Consider the following 23146-nt stretch of genomic DNA (forward strand, 5'->3'; position numbering starts at 1 on the left):
TTGTCTATGTCGTGCTCTGTAGCTTTCCCGTCAACTATTTTACCCTTTCAACTAGAGTAGGTATCAGATAGGAAGACTGTTACATTTGAGCCTGACGGATAGAAGAACTCTTGGTAGATGTGGGCAAAAGGTGGATGGATAAAAGAGATCCTTCCTCCACCCAAAACCAACATATCCCCACATACATGCAACATCTGAACTCTGTCAGGAAATGTAACTGGCAGCAGAACCCCTGGGAGCAGAGTCTTCTGATACATTAACTGCTCAAAGGTTCAAAACTAGATGTTGCAATATATGCTAAGAATTCTCAAGAGGATAGAAAAGGTAAAGATCCGGCTTTTTGCCCCTTCAAAGAATGAGTTACATCGCCTTAGGACTCAGATACCCTAAGTATTTCATTGTTTTCATTCTATAAATGTATGAGCATTAATATCTGTATTAACACCTGTGAAAGTCAGAATCTTCATTAATACAAAAGCTTTATTCCAGACACTAAATGTTATAGATGGAACTGTGTCCCCCCCAAAATTATGCTGAATAACTTTTGAGCCTTTTGTTTGAACTTTTGTTGAATAACTGCCTCATAGGATTTCCCTGTACCTGTAAATAAGACCCTGTTTGGAAGTAGGGGTTTTCTTGTGTCATGGTAACGAGGCCATATGGGAGCAGGGTGGATCCTATACTGAACCCTTCTGAGTGGTGTCTTACAAACAGTGCAGAACAGACACAGACACAGAGGAGACACCACGTGACGATGAAGGCAGACGCATCTACAAGCAGCAAACGAACGCCAAGGACTGCAGCAGCCACCAGAAAGGAGGAGAGGCCTACGGAAGGAATCGATACGGCTGAGACCCTGATGTGGACTTTCAGCCCCCAGAACTGTGAGAAAATAAACGTCTGTTCCTTACAGCCACCCATTTGTGGTATTTTTGTTACGGCAGCACTAGGAAACTGAGACACTAAGTATCTGACAACTTATCCACTCAGAGTTTACTAGTCAGGACGCTAAACACAGTAAGTAAAATGATGGTACCCATTACTGGTCTACAGGAGGGATATGGAACACAGGGTCTTTGTGAAGTAATCTCATGGTGGTCCTATCCACTGTATTTATGCTATCTCATTTTTGCCAAAGAAAATTCTACTTTTAACAAGAGTCTCTCCATTTCCAGCTATGAGAGAAAAATACATGATTTAAGGGACTTAACGCAAAGGGATATGGCCAGTTAGTACTTCTGAAATTGTTTCAAGCTGTCTTCATTCATATACTTGAAAGTATTTCATCAATATTTCTGAAATCCTGATTTTCACAAAGCAGCAAACTTAGTGAGCTTGGCACAATGGTGATGGTAAGAATAACAGAAATTCAGTTAAAATTTCTGTTATGAACAGCAAGGGAGGTTCACATTTGAACCTTCTGAATGTTGTAAAACTAAAGCCAACCAAAACCAAATCAAACCAAACCCGTTGCCGTGGAGTCAATTCCGATTCTTAGTGACCCTAAGGACAGAGCAGAACTGCCTCCTAGGGTTTCCAAGGAGCAGATGGTGGCTTTGACCTGCCGACCTTTTTGGTCAGCAGCTGAGCTCTTAACCACTGCACCACTAAAGCAGTGCTTCTTAAATTCAATGTGCATATGAATAACCCAGTGATCTTATTAGAATACAGATTCTGGGAGGGGCCAAGGTTACTTTTTTAACAAGCTGCTCTTCCAGGGACCACACTTTGAGTAATAAGGCCCTAAAATGTCTTTTCAATTAAAAAAAAAAAATTAAATTGTGATGAGGATAATTTCATTGTTAAAAGTATTTGACTGTATAGCAATTCTTTGGAAACTGGTAGTCTGCATATGATTCATAATCTCTTAGAACTTCAGAGTAAACAGAGGCTAGAAATAAAGAAATGAAAGCCAAAAGGTTAAGAAATTTCCCCAAGGACACAGCTGGTTTAGAGCCGAGCAGGGAAAAGAATAATTAATAAAGAAGATTCTCTTTCTGGATGATGAATGGAGAACAGAGTTAATTCTAGTTTTTAAAATTAATACATATATTTCTGAAAAGAAAATACTTTGGGGATTTTCTTTGCTTGTATTGCTCTATGTACAGAAGCAAGCCCTAAATCTGGTTTTAATTTCTATATGTATTCTACTGCCATCTCCAGGAAGCCAGCGGAAGAAAAATCTGAGCATTTTATCTTGCCTTAGTATTTCAAAATTAAAGTGAAATTTTAAGCACAATCAAAGTTTTCATTCTATAAAAATCAGATTTACTGTTCCCTTTTCTCTTAATCGGCAGTTCTTATTCCCTCCGTGAGAGCTTCTCTTGGTTCTCTGCTCTCCGATTTTTCACGTGACCTTTTAAACTTTTATTCCTAAGTAGACACTTCACAGATACTATCCTCTCACTCATCCCACTAGGTACTTTCTATTCTTTCCTTACATTCAGCATCTTCAGGATTCTTTTTCCTGGCCCTCAAAGGCCAATATAAATTTCAAAATAACCGGATCTAAAATTTGTTTTTTTTTTGGATCTAAATTTTTGACCCATTTTAGAATACAGCATTTAGGAAAGTTTGTTAACTGTAACAGACAACAACAGATAACAGCAAATAATTCCAAGTTACTCAGTTTGGATTTCAAAATTACATGGAGAACTCAGGAAGTTCCAGCTTCATCTCGCGGTCTGAATTAACCCCCTTTACTTCATTCCATCCCTTGAGACTGGCTGCTATTGTGAAGTTCTCTTCAGTGCAATTCATATGTATTAAGCAGAAGCTTTGGATGAGAACGGGTGAATGACACTGCATGTTCTTCTCAAGAACTACTCTAACACAGACTCGAATAACCAAGGAAAGCCAAAGAAGGGATGAGGTGCTATACTAGGTTCTTGGACATCAGAGGTTGAAGAAACTTCTAAGTATTCTAACACTTCAACTGAACTGAATTTTAGGTAGGAAACATTAACGAGGAAGCATTCTAACCTAATTAGATTTTAAATAGTTAACTACTTAAAAATTTCTCAAACTAGTGCTTCAACCCCTTATAAGTTCCACTGCTTAACACCATCCTTCTTTTTCTCCACCTCTCAATTTTTCTCTTTATTCAGTATCTATTTATTGAGCTTCTATGATATAAAACATGTGGGGAAAATACTGATGAACAGGATATAACTTCAAGGGGCTTACACTCTACTGAGGGATTTAAACTACAAGCACTAAACTATTAAATATAATAATGATAGCTGTGATATGGTAAGCATTCACTGAAATATTTAAAATTTTACTTGGGTTTGACAAATCAGAAAACTCCTAGGCTCCTATTCAGATGCTCTTTGGGGCTCGCTTGTTGGGACATATTTTGCTGCAGAATGAGCTCTCTCCTACACACAAGGTATGAGGTCTTGACACTGACAAACGGCACTTTAATCAAGTGAATGACAATGCCCTCACGAAGCTGCCCCTTTCAAGAATTAAATCAGTATCCAAAATTTCCCTGGGCTTTTTTTTTCCTTAAGAGATACTGGCCATAAAAAATTTCTAAACACAGATAAATACAAAGTTGTACAGACTCACAGGGCAGGAAGTGAAAGAAATGAGGTTAGCTCCAAAATAAATCAGAGAGCTAGTAAGAAAGAATTAAAGAAATAAAATCTTGACAATACAGTCCACAGCACTGATGCTACACATATTCAAGACTTCCCTGCTTATGGTCATTAAATTCATCACAGTTACATACAGATGAGGCAGGAAAAAATCAGCAAATAAAGTAAAATCTTTTAATAGACAGAATATTAGTATTTATCTCGGAGAAGACCGACATCAAACCTACAGTATTTTGTCATTCCTTGACTTTCTCTTGTAAGAAGCACTCCCCTCATACAACTAATGCAAAACCATTTGGTTTCTAAAATGTCCAGTTTGAACCAATCTTTTATGTTCCTCACTTATTCGTGGATATGATTAAGTGGTAGTCAGGGACTGGATTCACAAAGGTCAAAGCTGGAACACCACCATTCTTGATTTGCTTGATCCCAAGCCCAAAACACACTGACATTTTACAGTGGTCACTGATGATTCTCACTGGGTGATGGGTTAGGAAGCAAGAGACAGATACACCAAAAACGGTCCTATGACACACGTACACAAAGGAAAACATTACCTTAAGAAAAATTAAACAAAAGAAATTTCAATATTTCTCACATAAACAACTATAATATAGAAGCTCCTCTTTACCAGAATTTGGTAGTCACACACACACAAAAACTGAACTAATCTCAAAAAGAACTTCACATTTCTAAATATGGATAGTAGCTTTAACTTTGTGGCAAAAAATGTTTTTTACTGAGGAAAAATATATCAAGCCCCCAAAAAAACAACAGGGGAAAAGAAAGCATTTGGTCTTCTAACGATCCTGGAAACACTTTTTGGATGTGTGTGACGGCTCATTTTTCAAAACATGGCCTTCTAAAATAAGTCAAGAAGATCCCCAAAGAAAGAGGGAACGGGGCTCATAGGTCATGTGGAAATCCAAATTCACTGAGAAAGCAGGAATATGTGCCAATCTAGGTTAAATCTGTGATGGTACGGTTTTTTCACAACATTTACATATTCTGTGCAAGAATGTGACAGGTATTCATGACTACTATACGTAATGAAACACTTTCTCTTATTAAAATTAATCTCGGTATTTTCCTAAAAAAAAAAAAAAATAAACCTGCAAACACTACTGTTAGGTGTGATCAACAATTGAAAATTAAATTTCATAATAATGGCATGTTAAATATTTGCTGATTATTTACTTACGTTACCACATCCTAACTTCCAAAAAACTTACTCTTCTGATTTTCTTCCGTTTTTTAGAACGTGGTCTTGTCTCTATCCTCTGGACACTGCAACGCGCGAGTAACAACAGGTCTTGAAGACTAAATAACTTATAAACAAAATTTCCTTCCTTAGGAGCTAGATATTCTGATGTATCTTCAACATAGTCCTGAAGTTCATATGGCAATCCTTTAAAAATAATAATTACATGTTCTTTTTTAATTTTAGTATATATTAGCCCTTCATTCATCATAATCCAAGGTAAAATAATTCCATAATCTACTGATAGGTTAGTCATAGTTCAACTTCTCTCAACTTTAACTTGCTACTTTCTCTGCCTAGTTGACCCTTCACTATTACCATTTCGGTTTATTTTTGCTGGAATTGCAGGACTTAGAGCTTTAAGGTGCTCTTCCTTTTAACTACTACTTTCACTAACTTTAGGCAAAGTACAAATTACTGAGTCAGCATATCAAGTAAGAAGAGACGAGTGTAAAAAGCCATATTATTCTTAATCTTGGCAGAGCTGAGGAGCAGCTTTATATGTATTCCACAAAATGAAAAAGTACACAGCTGCAATCCAGCACTAAGTATACACAAATTTTGGATTAATCAATGTTTACCATTATTTTTGATGCCCCTGCCCTTCACTCGTTGGTGAACCACATTAAAAACGAGTTGCCGTTGTATCGACTCCAACTTATGGCGAACTCGTGTGTCAAAGCAGAACTGTGCTCCACAGGGTTTTCAACGCTGATTTTTCGGAAGTGGATTGCTAGGCCTTTTTTTCCAAGGCGTCCCTAGATGGGCTTTGACTTCCAACCTTTCAGGTAGCAGCCAATCATGTTAATGGCTTGCATTACCCAGGTACAGCTTAATAGCCGCTGTACATGTTGGATGAACACAGGCTACAAAATCCATACTTTTGGGTACATATTCAGAGAGATTTTGGAAGCTGAAATACTAATCAGTAGATTGCAAAATGAAATATCAGTGATTATGTGAAGATTATAGAACAGGCTATAAAAAGAGAAAGTGAGAGAACGAGAAAAACCTAAGCAAAAGATAAAACATTTAATATAAAGTTATTTATTAATATATTGACTTACGTCCTTTTGGTTTCGGAAATGCAGAAGGCCACAGAGATTGTGGCCAACCAGAGACCTCATCTGAAGGAGCAGAGGGCTGCTCGGAAACAGGAAGCTGTTTAGGATTTTCTAAATTCATTACGGGCGGTTCAGGCACTTTTCTGGAAATTGGCTTTAAGAGTTCGTCCTGCATTTTTAAAATTTCCCCAACTGGATCAAATTTTTTATATACTCTTTTGATAGGTTTTTTTAAAATACATGACTCTTCGGGGCTACAGGTAGTATTACTTTGGTTTCCTGCAGAAGGCTGTCCTGAGGAGGGATTTGGGTTAGCGGGGTTAGGACTTAAATCAGAACTCAGAGCAGCTGTTTTCCCATTCCCAGTAGTTTTACACTCTGTATCGATAATTAAACAGTCTTCATCTGTATCACTATCGCAGTGAATGACATCTGCAGTTCTGTCTGCTTCTGACGCAGCAGTGACTTCCTCTGAATTGTCTGTATTCTCTAGCACCTTTAATCTTTCATCGGCATTTACTTTATCAAGAGCCGTATCATTTTTATGAGAGGTTTCAATCTCCTTCGTCCTAGAGCTCTCTAACGGCAAGGCAGCAGACGTTTTCAGTTCACTACCTTGCATCCGAGGCTTGTCAGAATTGGGTATTCTGTCACCACGTGATTCAATTGCCTGATCCCCATTCTTCTTGCCCTTGTCAGCGTCCCCGTCCGCACCCGTCACCAGCTGTTTCTCCTTCTGCAGTTGTTCCAACAGAATCTGAGATAAACTTCTAGAGTTAGCAGAAACGTCGGGGGCAGTTGTTGCCACAGCTGTGGCTGTTACCTTGGGGGCCGCAGGGGTACGTGCCACGCTGGGGACTGTGGAAGGACTTGTTGGACTTGGTGACTTTGACGATTTGGCGGTGGTTACTCCAAAAGTTTCAAGTTCTGTGACGTCATCATCAAAATCCAGATCCAAATTTTCAAGGGTTTCAATTTTTCGGGACTCATTAACTTCATAAGACATCTTAAGAAAATACATTGGTAAACTGTTAGCAAAAAAAAAAGTTTCTTTTTTGTACCCCTCCCCCCCAACTAATGTCCCCACCCCTCACATACATAGTTCATGGATCTTGAAAAGTAGAAAGAAAAGTCTAACGTCTCTGAAAGGTTCTTGCTTAAGATGGTACTAAACTATTACACCTAATTTATTCAACTCATCTTCCCTTTGAAAACGCTTGTGAAAAAACAGACAAATTTTCCAAGCTGTAATAGCACAGGAGACAGGGAATACTTACGAACTACCACAGCCCAAGGGAATTTCCACTAATCAAAAACAGACAAGACTACAAAGAAGAAATGTACAGCCAAACAGGAAGGCGGTATATTTCCACCCATGCCCACTCCACATGCTCTTGCAGAGACACTGGGCTTTAGCTGAGCAGGAGGAGGAAAGCTCTCGCCCCCATGAGGAGGCAGCCAGGGAGGCGTCAACAGCAACTAGGGCCCTCCTACCATCAACCAGTGACTTACTTTCTACACCTACGCAGGGAAAGCAACTCTTAGGAAAAGAAGATGGGGCAGTAACACACAGAAAGTGGTTCACTGTATTCTAGGACATGATGTCACTGAGACTGTAGTTTCTCATATATTGTTTTGGTTATGGAAGAATTAAAGACAGGTTTAATTTATCGAGGAGCCCTGGTGGCGTGGTGGTTAAGCACTTAGCTGATAACAGAAAGGTCGGTGGTTCGAACCCACCAGCTGCTCCTTGGGAAAAGATGCGGCAGTCTGCTCCCATAAAGATTACGATCTTCGAAACCCTATGGGGCAGGTGTATCCTGTACTATAGGGTGGGTACGAGTCAGGATCGACTCGATGGCACTGGGTTAATTAACTGAGGAATTAATTTTCCCCTCCCTAAGTAGACAAACAAGCAGTAGAAGATCACTCACTAGCTGTATGGATTAGGATTTTAGAAAAAGATTCAAACAGCAATTATGTAGTGAATCAGAGGATCATTTACCACCTGTGTAAGTTACTTAACCTCTCTGAACCTCTTAGTTTCCTCATTTCCAAAACAGGGATAATAGAGTCATCTTTTTGTACTTGTTCTAAGGATTAAATGGGAATTGTATATAGAAAGTCTCTTAGAATAGTGCCTGGCACATAATAAGTAGCCTCTCAATAAATGGCAATTCTTACTAAAATAAACAGACTACCATATTTAGTCAAAAAACTAGATTAAACTACAGGTAGTCCCCAACTTACAACGTATTCGAGTTACAATGAACCGCACTTAAAACCATTTGTTTTTTGGCACATGGTATCATTAGTAATATGTACTACATGCAGTGCTGCAGCCCGTAATTTGCTGATGTTATCATTCGCAGATGTTCAAAGATCGGATTTATAAAGATATTGACAATAAAAAGTTGTTGGAACGGAACCCCGTTGTAAGTCGGGAACTAACTGTATATGTTGTTTGCATGAAGCATTCATGCACAAAAAAACTACAAATAAAAAGTGGAGGAACAGCAATATTAGTGTCAGACAAAGCAGAATTCAATGCAAAAAGCGTTACGTAGGAGAAGGAGGAATGTTATGTTGAAAAAGATGAAATCTGTGATGAACAGGTAATGGTCATGAATTGTGACATGCCAAATAATAACATCAAGACATATACACAAAACTAAAAAAAAACAGGGAAAATTTGACATAAACACAATTGTACTAGGTCAATGAAACACTCTCTAATTAAGGAAAAATAACTAGTGATATAGGAAGTATGAATGAGGTTAATTAAATTATTTAAAAACATATATGAATGATTGAAAACATACATAGGCTACAGAGATACACCTTGATTTTACTCCTGTAACAACTTTGTAAGGGATTCCATCAACAATCCTTCTCTGTTGTTTAAGTGAGATGGGTTTTTTTAACTCCGCTGGGAGGACAATCTTGTGTGAGGTGAGCCAGGTTACCTTTCCTAGCTTCATAACTCTAGGCTGACCCATAACTGCTATCAAAAGTATGTATGTTCATACACATTTACGTATGTATGCATGCATGCATGTAGGTTTGTGTGTATGTGTGTGTATAAAACCTTCAGAACTTTCCAAGATCTGCTTCTTCTGATCTTTTGCATAGTTATTTGAAAACTTCTCTTTTCTTGACCCTTAATGTCCTTGTTCTGCTCGATTTGGATCCTTGTGCCATTGATGTTGCCTCAGCGAGTCCTTTGTCTTGAGACTGGTTGATTTACAGAGTTCTTAGGCCCAGAGCGTATCAGCACTCATTTCCAGACTCACCCTGCTCTCACCCACACAGGAGAGCCTATCCACAGTATTTTCACTCTTGTTAGTCTTCATTCCTTCCTGTGTTTTTCATCATCTTCCTTCCATTTAAGATTATCTTCCTTGTGCTTAACGAAAATGCATCAGTGGGTTGTCAGCTCATGGCAAAGTCAGTTTTTATCTGAAAATATCTTTAACTCATTCTTATTCCTTAAGGATATTTTCACTGGCTATGAAACTTTAGAAAGTGGGTTATTTTCTCTTAGAATATATTGCTCCAACATCCTCTGGCTTCCATTGTTGTTTTTGGTGAAAAGTCATCTATAAGTCTAACGCTCATTCTTTTACAGGTAATGTGAATTTTTCCCTTCTGTCTACTTTTAAGATTTTTTTCTTTAGTAGCCCAGTCTTAGTCTCTGTCTCATTATCTTTCTAAGACCAGTCGTTCTGGGTCCAACTACACATATGTTAGATATACTCACTGTATTCTCTGTATCTCTTATCCTATCTGACATATTTTCCATCTTTTTGTCTGTATGTACTTCATTTTGAATAGTCTTTTCAGATCCATCTTCCAGTTTAGTGATTCTCTCTTTGGCTTTATCTAATATGCTAATAACTCACTTATAGAGTTCTTAATTGTCTTTACTGTATTTTTCAGTTTTAAAATTTCTATTTGTTCTTTTTCAAATCTGCTACCTCTTTTTAAAGTTTCTAGCTCTTTGCTGAAATTTTCAAGTAGCTTTAGTTTCCTTGAATGTTGTGTAATTAAACAGAGTTGGCTTATAGTCTGTGGCTGCTAATTTTAGAATTCAGAGTCCCTGGGGCATCTATTTCTTTGGTCATTGTCTCTGATGGTTCTTGTTCACGGTATCTAGTCTGTTCTTGTGTCAGTTATCTTTAAATGTTTTCTGATATAGTATTTAAAAAATTATTTGTAGAAATAATTTGAGGCCCCAAACTGACACTATCTTCCTCTAAGAATTATTATTATTTGCTTTTGCTAAGCATCTGGAAAAACTAGCAATCAATAGCTTCTTAATCCTAGTTCAGGGCCTGAGAACACAGACCACAATCTATGAGAAAGCTGATTGACCTCTGGTTCACCTTGACTCTAGGGTGCAGCCCTGTGAGGTCCATGCCCTTGGTGGAAAACTGAACTCTGACTTTCTTCTCCCTACTTTTATGATAAGGAGCCCTGGTGGCGCAGTGTTTAAGCGTTTGGCTGCTAACCGAAAGGTTGGCAATTTGAATCCACCTACTGCAAGGCTGGTGGTTTGAACCCACCCAGCAGCTCCACAGGAGAAAAACCTGGTCATCTGCTCCCATAAGGATAATAGCCTAGGAAACCCTATGTGGCAGTCCTACTCTGTCACATGGGGTCGCTATGAGTCAAAACCAACTTGACGGCACCTAACAACACTTTCATGATGCTGTCAAAAGCACAGTTCATTTTCTCAGCTGCTCTTTCAGAATTGGCAAAAACCACCCATGGCAAAAACGACCCTCAGTCCATCTCCCTGGATTGCTGTCTTCTCCAGGATCTCAGTCCTGTAATTCTTCACTATCTCGTTAGCTCTTTGATGCTTTTAACAAAGAAATTTTTATATCCTGTTCGGCTCTTTTAGTTGTCATCAGTAGGGGAATGTCCCAGGGATCTAGTCTGCCATTACTGCATCTAGTCTGTCTTCACTGACGTCACTCAGTCATTTTTTCTCTTAACCTGCCTCACGTTTCTTCACAGCACTTGTTATTTCCTGACATTCGCCTCACATCAACCTGAGTTTTGGGTAGGCTAAAAATTAAAATGCAAAAGAAGAAAATTTTTTAAAAAAGAGTTAAAAGTGCTTTATGGTATACTCATTATAAAAACATTAACAGGCAAATGACAGAAAAAACATATAAAACAAATATGGAAGACAAAAGGTATGAGCTAAGCATAAGAAAAAAAGAAAACATTTTAATATTTTATTTTCTAATCTTGTTTCCTCCCTCGTTTTATTTACGTCTGTCTACATTCATATTTTCTGCCCTCAGAAAGGTCTTCTTAATTATGAATCTAAAATGGCACCATCCCCACTCATCTATCCCCCTTAACCTACTCGGTATTTCTTCACAGCATGTATCACTACCTGCTTTTTTTTCTTTCTGCTGTTGCTTAATTAATTGTCTGTATCCTCTTGCACTATTGTAATCTCTAAGAGAAAAGATGCTTTGTTTTTATTCATGGCCATACCCTCAGTCTAGAAGAGTATCTGCTCAATAAATAATTCTGAAATGAAGGCAGTTTTCTACAAACAGAATGGCTTACTTTAATAATCATGGAAAAAATAGTTAAAAGCCCACGAAATAATAAAAGGTAATATTTATGGAGTGCCAAGTATTGCTCTAAATGTTTTACATGTATTAACTCGTTTAATCCCAAAACAACCCTATGAGTTAGGTACTATTATGATACCCATTTTACAGATGAACAAACTAGACACAGAGAGGTTATATAACCTGCCCAACATCACAAAGCTACAAAATATACTGAAAAGGATAACAGTCTGGCCAAATACTTTTTTTTTCCTCCTTAATTTAACATATTCATTTTTATTTAAGGAGTGGGGAATAGGAAGAATGCCTTGAACTAAGACTGAGTTCTAGAATTGTTAAGATGGGGGTAAAGCCCTGCTTCAGATAGCTGAACGCAGCTGATCAGGGGATATTCTGACACCTCTGTCTGACTGATAAAACCTGTGTCAGAAGCTAGCGGCGTAGCGGTTAAGAGCTATGGCTGCTAACCAAAAGGTAAGCAGTTCGAATCCATCAGGTGCTCCTTGGAAACTCTATGGGGCAGTTCTACTCTGTCCTATAGGGTCGCTATGAGTCAGAATCGAATTGACGGCAACGGGTTTGGTTTTTCTATAATTCAGCCTCTTAGCAAAAGGTATTGCCTAAATACTTTTTGGACCCATCAAATTAAACTCATCTGTTTCTTTTTACACTTAAAAACCCTGAAATATGAATAAGGACAATCAAATAAAATTTCATATTAATTACCACCGTGATTACCACCACTATCATTGAGTGAGCTCTTGGTAAATACACATTAATGACCGTGCTTAGCTTTTTACATATAATAATATTCAACTTAATCCTTACGATAACCTTGTGATGTAGGTATTATCATCTTTATTTCATAAAGGAGGAAACTGGGGCTTAGGGGGGCTAAGTTAGTTGCCTAAAGTCTAGCTAGAACTGGGTTCAATTTTAACTTTGAATGCAAAGCCTGCATTTTTATTTACTAGGTTTATAGACTTGCAATAAATCTTTATACTTCAAAAGGACAAATAAGAAAAACAGAAAGCATTACATACGTCCACTTCAGACACACACTCTTCAGGTTTGTCCATAAACACCGCAGAGACTGGGACAGATGAGTTTTTGGACATCATGAATTTTAACGGGACTTCATGGAAGATCTGATTTCTCTCCCTCATTGTCATTTTCTTTCGGGGAAGTGGTGAATTAACGTAAATTACTTTAATTGGTTTCGAACCTTAAAACAAAAACAGAAAAAATGGAAGTGATTGGTTTCTAGTAATTATTTTTTAAAAAAAGAACAAGCCCAGGATGTATGACAGAAGGACCACTATACAGAGACACATGGGATAGGAGAGTGGTAGCCTAAGTCCTATACATTTGCCACCCCTGGACTAGATCTTTAAAGTCCCTTGATCTCAAGGCAAGATAATCTGACTGTCAAGTGAAATTACGTTCTCTTTCTAACATAATTTTTTTAAAGGATCTTCTGCTTTTTACTGTTATACTTTTACTGTCATTATTACCTAGTTCTTCTAGGGATATGATTTCAAAAAGTGATGAAATTTTTACCACAGAGATTGTATTAGATTCAACTCTAATTTGTAGTTTTGTCTCATGAAACATATTCTTTCATTTACTATAATTATGCTGTTACATACAATAACATTAATTATGGAAGATATGAAAAAAAAATTAAATACGAACCAAAACGGGGAATCATCTGTTATACAGATAAATTTATGTGCAAATATTAATTCTACTGTCAAAGGAGAGACTATCCCACTGCTAATAAGTAGACACCTAATTTAATTCTGAATTCCAACAACAGACAAGTAAACAAATCCTGGAAATGCCCCCATTTGTGGCTATCTAATAAAGTACTGCATTCCTTTCATTTCAGTAAAAGACAGAAGAACCTCACCGCATTTCAAGGGTTTCTGGCCACCCCAGGTTATGATGACTTCTCTAACGACCCCACCCCCTAACATGACCACAGATACTGCAGACCTAATCGTTCACCGACGAGTGTCAATCCTATGGTAACACTATGTGGAACAAGCTCTAGTGAACCCAAATGTGAAATTTACATCCTCCTTACACCAAGCCTTTCATTTCGGTCTTGACCATCACCACGTATGTTTAGACAGCTGAGATGGAACCACCCTAGCCTCCCTTTGAGAGCATCACTTGACACATCACAAACCTGCGACAGGAATTAGTTGAACACACACGGGAATTTCCCACTGCTCCTTATAGCCTGGTCCATGATTATTTAATAAGGTAAATAATGATTGACTAGTTAGAGCGATCTGTGGGTGATATCTTGAAACAAGCTTCTCTGCATTTGGATCTTTACTAATATCCTGAAAAACAACATACAACTTGTTACTCAATTATACTTATTGAAAATTTATTTGACAAAGTAATGAAAAGGCGGCAGAAATGCGGGAAGGGGGCTTTAGAACAATCCGGTTATATGTATTTTGTGAGGTACAGAAGATCACCTAGGAAGATGCAGACTCCCACCTCGCTACTTACATCATGCATGGCCGCAGCTGTTTGTTCTAGCGTTCCAATGGTAGCTATGTTATCTTTTGTTAGCTGCAGCTTTGCAGGCATTGAGGGAAATACTGTCTTCACGTATTTTACACTGCCCTAAATAAGAAAAGAAAAATAAATGTTTTACTGCAAAAATGTTGACGCAATTTTATTTTCCTAAGAAAAGTGTCTTTTCATCATATGAAATTCTTAACTTGAAATTCTTCATTCTACTAAATGAAAATGTCACATTTACAGCTTCCTTAAACAAAGACTTCCTTTTTTTTTTTTTCTGCTCAACAACCACACATTTTTCAAAAAGTGGTCCAAGAGAAGGGTGTCATGAACCTTTAATTTCTAATCTCTTGTTTTACAAGGCACAAGCACAGTAGAAACTCCAGAATATCCTCTCCACACACCCTTATTTCTACTGTGATTGGGAGTAAAATCCCTTACAAGAAAAGGGGGTGTTCTGCTTCTGTTCAAGAGCACCAGGGAAGACGGGAACTAACACAAGAAAAACAAGAAATAAAGTTGGCAGTGGTATTTTTAAACACAAAAGGGAAGCAGGTTGAAGTACTGTTATCCATACAATAAGAAGGAGAGAGACTTGTACTACGTACTTAAAAAGATGTATGTCTATCAACACATAAATGGATAAACAACACGCGATATGCACGTATGATGAACAGTTCCAGCCATAAAGAGAAATGAAGCTCTGCTACAGCGAAGACATGGACGAACCCTGAAAACACTACACTAAGTGAAACGAGTAAGCTGCAAAAGGACAAATACCATACGACCCCGTTTATATGAAACAGCTGGAATAGGAAAAGGCATAGAGACAAACGTTTATTAGTGGTTACCAAGGGCTGGGGGAGGGGAAATGGGGACTTCTGCTAAGGGGTTTCTGTTTGGGGTGAAAAAAAAATTAGGAATGGATAGTGGTGGTGATGGCATAACATGGCGAATGTAATTAATATCACTGAAGTGTACACTTAAAAATGCTTAAAGTAGCCCATTTTTTGTGATATTTATTTTACCACAATAAAAAAATGTTGTAGCTCATTATGATTCAAAGCTTCTTTTAAATCATAATATCTCTGTGAAATACAGAAGACGCTTCAGACAAAAATAAATTTATACTGTCATGTAGTAAAGCTTACCAGCGCCAGAAGAGTCTTTTCTAACTTTAATCCCATCTCTGTTCTGAATGGGAAGAATCCCATTAAGCTGGTAACTTCATGGAGAGTGTAGAATTCTGGATATTTTTTCACTTGTTCAATGCAAGCTTTTAAAATTTGCTAGGAAATAAAAATGAAGAAAAATTCATTTTTATTGAACTTTTCTGAAAATGAAACAAAAATACCGTAGTTACATGTGGCTATAAAATTATACATTCCAAACATTAGCTTAATTTCATTAATCAAGCTTCTAACAATCCAGGCATACTGTATATTCCTTTCTTATTTGATTCAATCTCTTATTTTTCATAACAATATCTTTTTAACCTAATTGCTTAAAATACTGATATTCGAGAATACTAAAATTAGCCATCTTATTAAAATTTAAAACTAAATAGAGAAAACACACTATATTTTCTAGGCTATTTAACAAACTGTCAAAGAAATAAAGCCACATGAAAATTTAAGCATACTCTACTGCAATAAAAACAGTTATATGAATGATTAGAAATAAGTAAGTTTAATAACCTAAAAGATTCCCAAGCACAATGAGCTAATGCAATAAGTTTATCCTACAGGTCATTTTATCTACAATCTAGAAAATAAATGAGAAATGGTATAACTAAGTCAAATGATGGATTTTTAAGTATTTTCTTCCTCTCTAAACAGTTTTCAAAATATTGATGACTCACTAGGAAATGTAATGATGAAGGAAATAAAATTCACACTTTATTCAGGAAGAATACATTCCACTTGTCATAATATGTAAATAACTCAGGAGAAGCATAGTGGATTTTGGGGGGGGGGATTTGTAATTAAAACATACACAGGTATTATCTTCTAAGATATGTATTTTTTCTTTATCTGTCAATGAATCTTTTTGAATTTATTTTAGATCTCAAAACCGTTGTTGCTGTTTTTGTGTGCTGTTGAGTCAATTCTGAATCATGGCGATCCTATATGGCGGAGTAGAACTGCCGCAGAGGGTTTCCTAGGCTGTAATCTTTATGGGAGCAGATTGCCAGGTCTTTCCTCCCGTGGAGCAGCTGGTAGGTTCGAACCACAAACCTTCTGGTTAGCAGCTGAGCACTTAACCATTGCGCAACCAGGGCCCCTTTAGGGATAAGCACATCTTCATAAGAGATCTATAGCCCCCTTCCTTCTGACATTTGTAAAATAGGTCGTCACAATTACCTAACTTTACTCCAGTATGTCTTCTCGTCTATAGTTTCATATATCTCCTCTGCTTCTCCAGTCCCCGCTCCCTGCTATCGTTCCAATTTCTCCCTTCAATCTACTCTTTTCAATACTGACCTTGATATTTAATTCAGGAAATCACTTGCAGTTAAGGCAGATATGGGGTAATATGAAAAAGCTGTTTATTTTAAGGAACCCCAGTCAACTGCAAACTCATAGCTACGTAATATCTTTGTTTCTTATTTATAATCTTAGTTAACTTTCACCGGTAAATTCCCTCCCTTATGGAAGCCATTAGAAGAATCTGAGCATTCAAAGGAAAGCACATAAAGGAGGCCTGTGTGACAGAGGGACCATTCTGGCTGGCTATTTATCGGCACATCTTTTTTGGCTCAACTGTGCTGAATGTTAAAGTGCTTTTTAGATGAATTTCACTTAATTGAGTAATTACAGCAAGGAGAAGGAATTAAATAAAAATCGAAGACAGTTTTATACCTGTTCTCAGGTATACTATACCACTATCAAAGATATTTTAAAATTGGTAGGTACTGAAGCAACCAAGGGACCATTATTTAGTCAATAAAAAAGTTTTTAATGAATTATTTTTCTTTGAAAAGCAGCTAACAGTGAATAAAGAGAGTTAAGAGATTCAGACTCTTCCCAACAGCCACTCTCTGAAAGCTATTTAACACTGAAAATATCTTGAGAGCTAATTACACTAAAATATGCAGGTATACAACATCAGTCTATCATTACAAAGAAAGCTGAAAATGACTATGCTCCTTAAATTTTATTTTGGGCTAAAAAGGAAAAATATGGGCACCATGTTTTGAAACTTAAAAATTTAATAGATCTTGCCGTGCATTTATAGAACCTACCATCATTTCTGTCCCACAGGTGGTAAACACTCAGGAAATATTTATGGGGTAACTGAAAAAAAAGTTAATAGATACCACTTCTGGACAGTGTGGCAGAGTACATACTTTGTACTGAAACCAGATTCTGTACGAATTACAATGACCAATTTCTATGTACTGCTGGGCTTAGTACAAAGCAAGGAGAATCTTTAATGATCATAAATAAACAAATAAATAAGCCACAAATATGACTGAGGAGAAACAGGAGTGTGAGCAGTAAGAAGGCCCATAAAAGCTAAGGTGACTTGAGGGCAAAGCCTTCAACCAGTTTTAAAGCCAGGTGGGGGCTGAACACAAGACTCTAACGTTTAAACACAGTATCTTAAAGGGGCTAAGTGGTTGAGAATCAGTGGTGATCCTGGCTACTAGCAGAAAGCATCTCCAGTTTAGGCAATCAAGACTCTGATAGATTAAATTCAAGAAAATATAAGCACACACACAGACAGACACAGGAAATTACCAAGCATTCAAGAAAACAGATACGGTGAGTGAGGACTGGGAGAAAGAGCAAACAGCTAAGAGACCTCAAGACACCTGTTGGGGAATTATAAGATAAAGAATACAAAACAATATATGAAATGCTTAAGGTAGTAAAGATGGAAACAAAAATTTATACAAAAACAAAAGATTATGAAAAAATGACAAAGAAGTTCACACCAGATCAGACATAGCTGAAGACAGAAACGGTAAGCTGGAGGGCAGATTTTTTAAATGTAACGTAGAGCTATTGAGGTGATGGAAAGGTTAAGATACAAAGGACAGACTGAGGTCTAACCTAGGAAAAACTGGAAATTCTAGAAGGACAGACTTGAGAGAAAGAAGAAAAAGCAGTACTTGAAAATGCCTGGAAATTTTCCAGAACTGATGAAGGAGAGGAAGCCACAGATACAAGAAACACAATGTACCAAGTAGGATTTAAAAAAAAAAAGTGGGACTCTAACCTCAATGCCTTGTAATGAAATTGCAGAACATCAAAGACAAAGAGCAGAGGGAGAAAAGACTGATTTCCTAAGAGAAACAACAATTAAATAGACAACATACTTTTCATTAACAATAATGTGAGAAAAAGTAGAATTATATCTTCAAATGTTGAGAAAAAAACAACTGTCAACCTAGAATTGTATATGGATAACAACAAAATATACATATTCCAGATAAACAAAAAAGGAGATTGACTGTTCACTACCAAGATGCCTTTATCAAAGGAATTTCTAAAGCATACTGCATTTCAGAAAGAACGAAAAGGATCTGATAATACAGGTTTGAGAAGAAGAAATTGTTAGACAAAAACTGGCAAACTTGTAGGTAAATTACACAAAAGTCCATATAAGGTAATAATAATGTGGGCTGGTTTAACAGAGAGACAACACTAAAATAACTACAACCAGAAAAAAAAAGGGGGAAAAAAAAATCACTGCCGTTGAGTCAATTCCGACTCATAGGGACCCTGTAGGACAGAGTAGAACTGAGTGCTTAACCACTGTGCCACCACGGCTCCCACTAAAATGACAATGGCACATAAACCAGGAGGAATGTGATGAGAGTCCAAATGCTCTCAGGTCTCCATACTGTTCGGGACAAGAGTTAAGATACTCATTAAAGGAAGTATTCACTGAAAAATTTCAAGAGTAACCACTAAAAGAACAGAGAGCTCGGTATAAATTCTAAATCACAGACGGGAAAAAAGTCAATCCTCCTAAAAGAAGTTAAAAAAAAGGAAGACTCACAGAAAAAGTAAAATAAGTAGAAAGCACAAATAAATCCATACACATCAATAATCATAATGAATGCAAAATGACTAAACTTTCTAATTAAAAGGCAAGAGATTGTCAGATTTTATTTTTTTTAAAAAAGAAAGAAAAGCAATCTAGTTAAACACTGTTTTAAGAGACATCTGTAAACTAGAAGATCTACAGATTCAAAGCACTCCCAAAGCAATTAAAATCCCTTCTAGCTTTTTTGTAGAAACTGACAAGCTGATTCCAGAATTGACATGGAAATGCGAAGGGCCTATACTAGCCAAAACAATTTTGAAAAAGAATGAAATTGCAGGACTTCAGCCACACAGTTTCAAGTTTCAAGACTTACTAAAATGCTACAATAATCAAGGCCGTGTGGTGCTGGTATAAAGACAGACATACGGGGACAGAATAGAGTAAAACAAAAAATCACACACACAAGGTAATTCAGTGAGGGAAAGACTAACCTTTTCCACAAGCAGTACTGGGCAGATTTCTCAATAGTGGCACCACTGACATTGTGGCTCAGATCAGATAAGTCTTTGTTGTGGGACACAGGAGGCTGTTCAGCAGCAGCTTCCCTGGCTCCACCCGCTAGGTGCCAGGAGCACCCCTCCCCTAGCTGTGAAAATCAACGTGTCTCCAGACATTGCCGAAGCTCCCGGGGCGAGGCGAGAAGCAAGACTGTCCCCGGCTGAGAACCACTCGGGGTAGGCAAATATTCCAATGATAGAACACCCACACCCACACACACACACACCCACAAACATTAACCATAAAAACTGAAAAATTAGGCTTCATCAAAAGTAAACTTCTGCAAATATATAAGGAACTTTTACAATTCAGTAAAAATAAAAGCTAATAAAAAAATCAGCAAAAGATTTTAACAGACACTTCACAAAAGAAGACAGACAAAGTCAATGAGCATATAAAAAAGACGGGCGACGGGAAATGCAAATTAGAAGCATAATGAGATACCACTACACACCCACTATTGGCTGAAAGGACAGACTGACAAAGACCAGTGTCAGTGAAGACCGGGGGCCTGTGGCACTCTCCCACATTCCTGGTGGGGGGTGTAAAGGGGCACGGCCATTGTGTAAACAGTTCCACAAGATTATACTTGCCGTATGATCTGAAGGTTCCTGGGTGGCGCAAATGGTTTGCACTTGGCTATTAACCTAAAGGTTAGCAGTGCAGGAGGGTAGGGGTAGGGATGGAAAAACACTAACTAGACAACAGGTAAGCGGTAACTTTGGTGAAGGGTGAGACAGTACACAATACTGGGGAAGTCAGCACAACTCGTACAAGGCAAGGTCACGGAAGCTCCATAGACACATCCAAACTCCCTGAGGGACCCAATTACTGGGCTGAGGGCTGTGGGAACCACGGTCTTGGGGAACATCGAGCTCAAATGGCATAACATAGTTTATAAAGAAAATGTTCCACATTCTACTTTGGTGAGTAGCGTCTGGGGCTTTAAAAGCCTGTCAGCGGCCATCTAAGACACTCCACTGGTCTCACCCTGCCGAGGGCAAGGGAGAATGAAGAAAACTAAAGACACAAGGGAAAGATTAGTCCAAAGGACTAATGGACCACAACTACCACAGCCTCTACCAGACTGCGTCCACCGGCTACCACTACTGACTGTTCTGACAGGGATTACAATAGAGGGTCCCGGACACAGCTGGAGAAAAACGTAGAACAAAATTCTAACTCACAAAAATATGAGAGACTTACTGGCCTGACAGAGGCTGGAGAAACCTTGCGAGTACGGCCCCTGGACACCCTTTTAGCTCAGTAATGAAGTCACTCTTGAGGTTCACCCTTCAGCCAAAGATTAGACAGGCCCATAAAACAAAACGAGATAAAGGGGCACACCAGCCCGGGGACAAGGACGAGAAAGCAGGAGGGGACAGGAAAGATGGTAACAGGGAACCCAAGGTCGAGAAGCCAGAATGTCGACATGTCGTGGAGTTGGTAACTAATGTCACAAAACAAAATGTGTACTAACTGTGGCTGCTTATCACGACGATAAAATGAATGCAAGTTTATGTGGCTGAATTCTAAAGGACCATTCAGATGTTTGAGAACTATGGTTACTCAAACATACGTTCTCTCACTAGGGAAATCAGTGGATCAGCTCATACCACTCATGTGAGTAAAATATAACTCTCAGATACAGTCGTTGGGTCATTAAAAAAAATCACATATTGATGTACTATATTACACAATGTCGAGCTCTGACTGTCTGCACTACGTAAACACACGATGAATACGTTCATCTCTAAACTGATGCTGATACTTCCGTACGCCATTGGTAGGATCATTCCACGTTTCAGAAAGCTGCTGTTGCCTATCCCTAGGCAGTTTACACACATGCAATTGTGTTTACCTCCGTGAAGAGACGAGCATCTGCAGAAAGCATGTTATAATCCTGCGCACATGTCTTTGCAGAATTCTGCAGAAACTTTAGGAACTCAGTAACTTCTTCATTCACATGCTTTTTCATATCCTGATTTTAAAATAATGGACATGTCTTGGAATAAAATGTTTGGTTAAGAAATAATCACTTCTCAAATATTACTGTAAAAACCTGAACTTAAAGAATAATTAAAGTATCACATGCAAAGCAGAAACTACAAAGAAAAAGTTGATAAAAATTATCACATAATAACGATCAACTTCTTTTATTAAAAACGCCACAAAAATAGAAAGCAAATGACTAATACTGTAATACAGGCTTAAGGAGTAACAAGCTTGTCTGTACAGGGAAAACCTGTGAGAGCCAGTAGTCGATGGGGCTGCCTGGTGCTCGTGAGTTTTCTGTCTTTGATGGTGCAGCCATCACTTTTCTCTCTCTCTGTTAGTGGAAAATACTTGAGTTTTCCTTCCCTGACAGGTTTCTACCTTACACAGGTTCTGGCTTTCACAGGTTTTACTGTAAAATGATCTTAATATTAAAGAACAAACATGTCAACGGAAAAACGGGCAAGCAATACGAACAATCACAAAAAAAGAAATAAAAATGGCTAAAAAGCACATGGAAAATCCTCATTTTCATCAGTAATCAATGTAAATTAATGTACACAACAGAACAATATTTTTCAATATTTCAGCAGAGCAATATTAGAGGCAAAAAAGGTATTGTCCAGTATTAGTGAAGGTATTAAAATAAAAAAAACTTCCATACAATAGTGGTACAAGATGGTTTATAAGCTTTTTGCAGAACAATTTACCAACATATAACCGCAGATCAAAGTCTTAAAAACATGCATAATCTTTGATCTGGCAATTTCATTTTTAAGAATTTATCTTAAGGAAACAATCAAAAGCATGAACAAAGATTTCGCTACCAAGATGTCCAGCACGGCATCATTTACATAACTTAGGATTTGGAAACAATTTAAATGTCCAATAATAAAGAACTGGTTCAATAAACTGTGTCAAGTTCTACGGCTACTACATCAGCAATGAACTGGAGGGAGATGCTCAGAAGGAGGCAAACTGCCTGAACTCTAAGAGAACTAACAAAAGAATTAAAGCGCCACACTCTGTCAAGTAAACTCCTTAAACTTTCTGTTTTTGTCAACAGGACTACACCTGACAACCTAGAAGACAATTTAAAAATACTTCCTAATTTGTAACATTTTTACTGAAGATGAAGTATAGACTACATACCAAGTACTGCAAATAGTCATTTTTATTTATTCCAACATCTTTGGAATTTGCAGGAACCTTTGCGTATCTAACCAACAAATCCACGTAAGTCCTCTGCTCTCTCTGGGAGAAACGGGAGAAACGGGGATATGGAACTCTGGGTTTTGGAAGAAGAACCATTCCAACTGTGGTTTTAACTTTTTCCTTCGCTTGAGCTGCTGAACCAACTGCTGGCTCGTTTTCTACAGAACTCGCTGAGGCGTTCAAAATTTCTCCTATGCGTCTGGAGAAGACAATAAAATACGATTTACAAACAAGCGCTTCTTACAGGACGATTACTATCACAGAACTTCATGATTCTCAATCACTGGGAGAATATAGTGTGATTAACATAGT

At 37.8% G+C, this 23146-nt stretch overlaps 1 protein-coding gene across 2 annotated transcripts in view; it reads right to left on the reverse strand.

Annotated features, from left to right (window-relative positions):
* ICE2 (interactor of little elongation complex ELL subunit 2) overlaps positions 1-23146 on the reverse strand; it is a 57146-nt gene that overhangs the window by 24611 nt on the left and 9389 nt on the right. For both annotated transcript variants that reach the window (XM_004374621.3, XM_023729693.1), the window contains 8 exons: positions 22772-23033; positions 21486-21605; positions 15220-15357; positions 14054-14170; positions 13719-13878; positions 12568-12749; positions 5931-6933; positions 4835-5010 (listed from right to left, as the gene is read on the reverse strand). In XM_004374621.3, coding sequence (XP_004374678.1) covers positions 4835-5010; positions 5931-6933; positions 12568-12749; positions 13719-13878; positions 14054-14170; positions 15220-15357; positions 21486-21605; positions 22772-23033 — 2158 coding nt within the window. The remainder of the gene's footprint in view (positions 1-4834; positions 5011-5930; positions 6934-12567; positions 12750-13718; positions 13879-14053; positions 14171-15219; positions 15358-21485; positions 21606-22771; positions 23034-23146) is intronic.

The sequence above is a fragment of the Trichechus manatus genome, unplaced genomic scaffold, assembly GCF_000243295.1.
Source record: "Trichechus manatus latirostris isolate Lorelei unplaced genomic scaffold, TriManLat1.0 scaffold00030, whole genome shotgun sequence".
Lineage (NCBI taxonomy): Eukaryota > Metazoa > Chordata > Mammalia > Sirenia > Trichechidae > Trichechus > Trichechus manatus.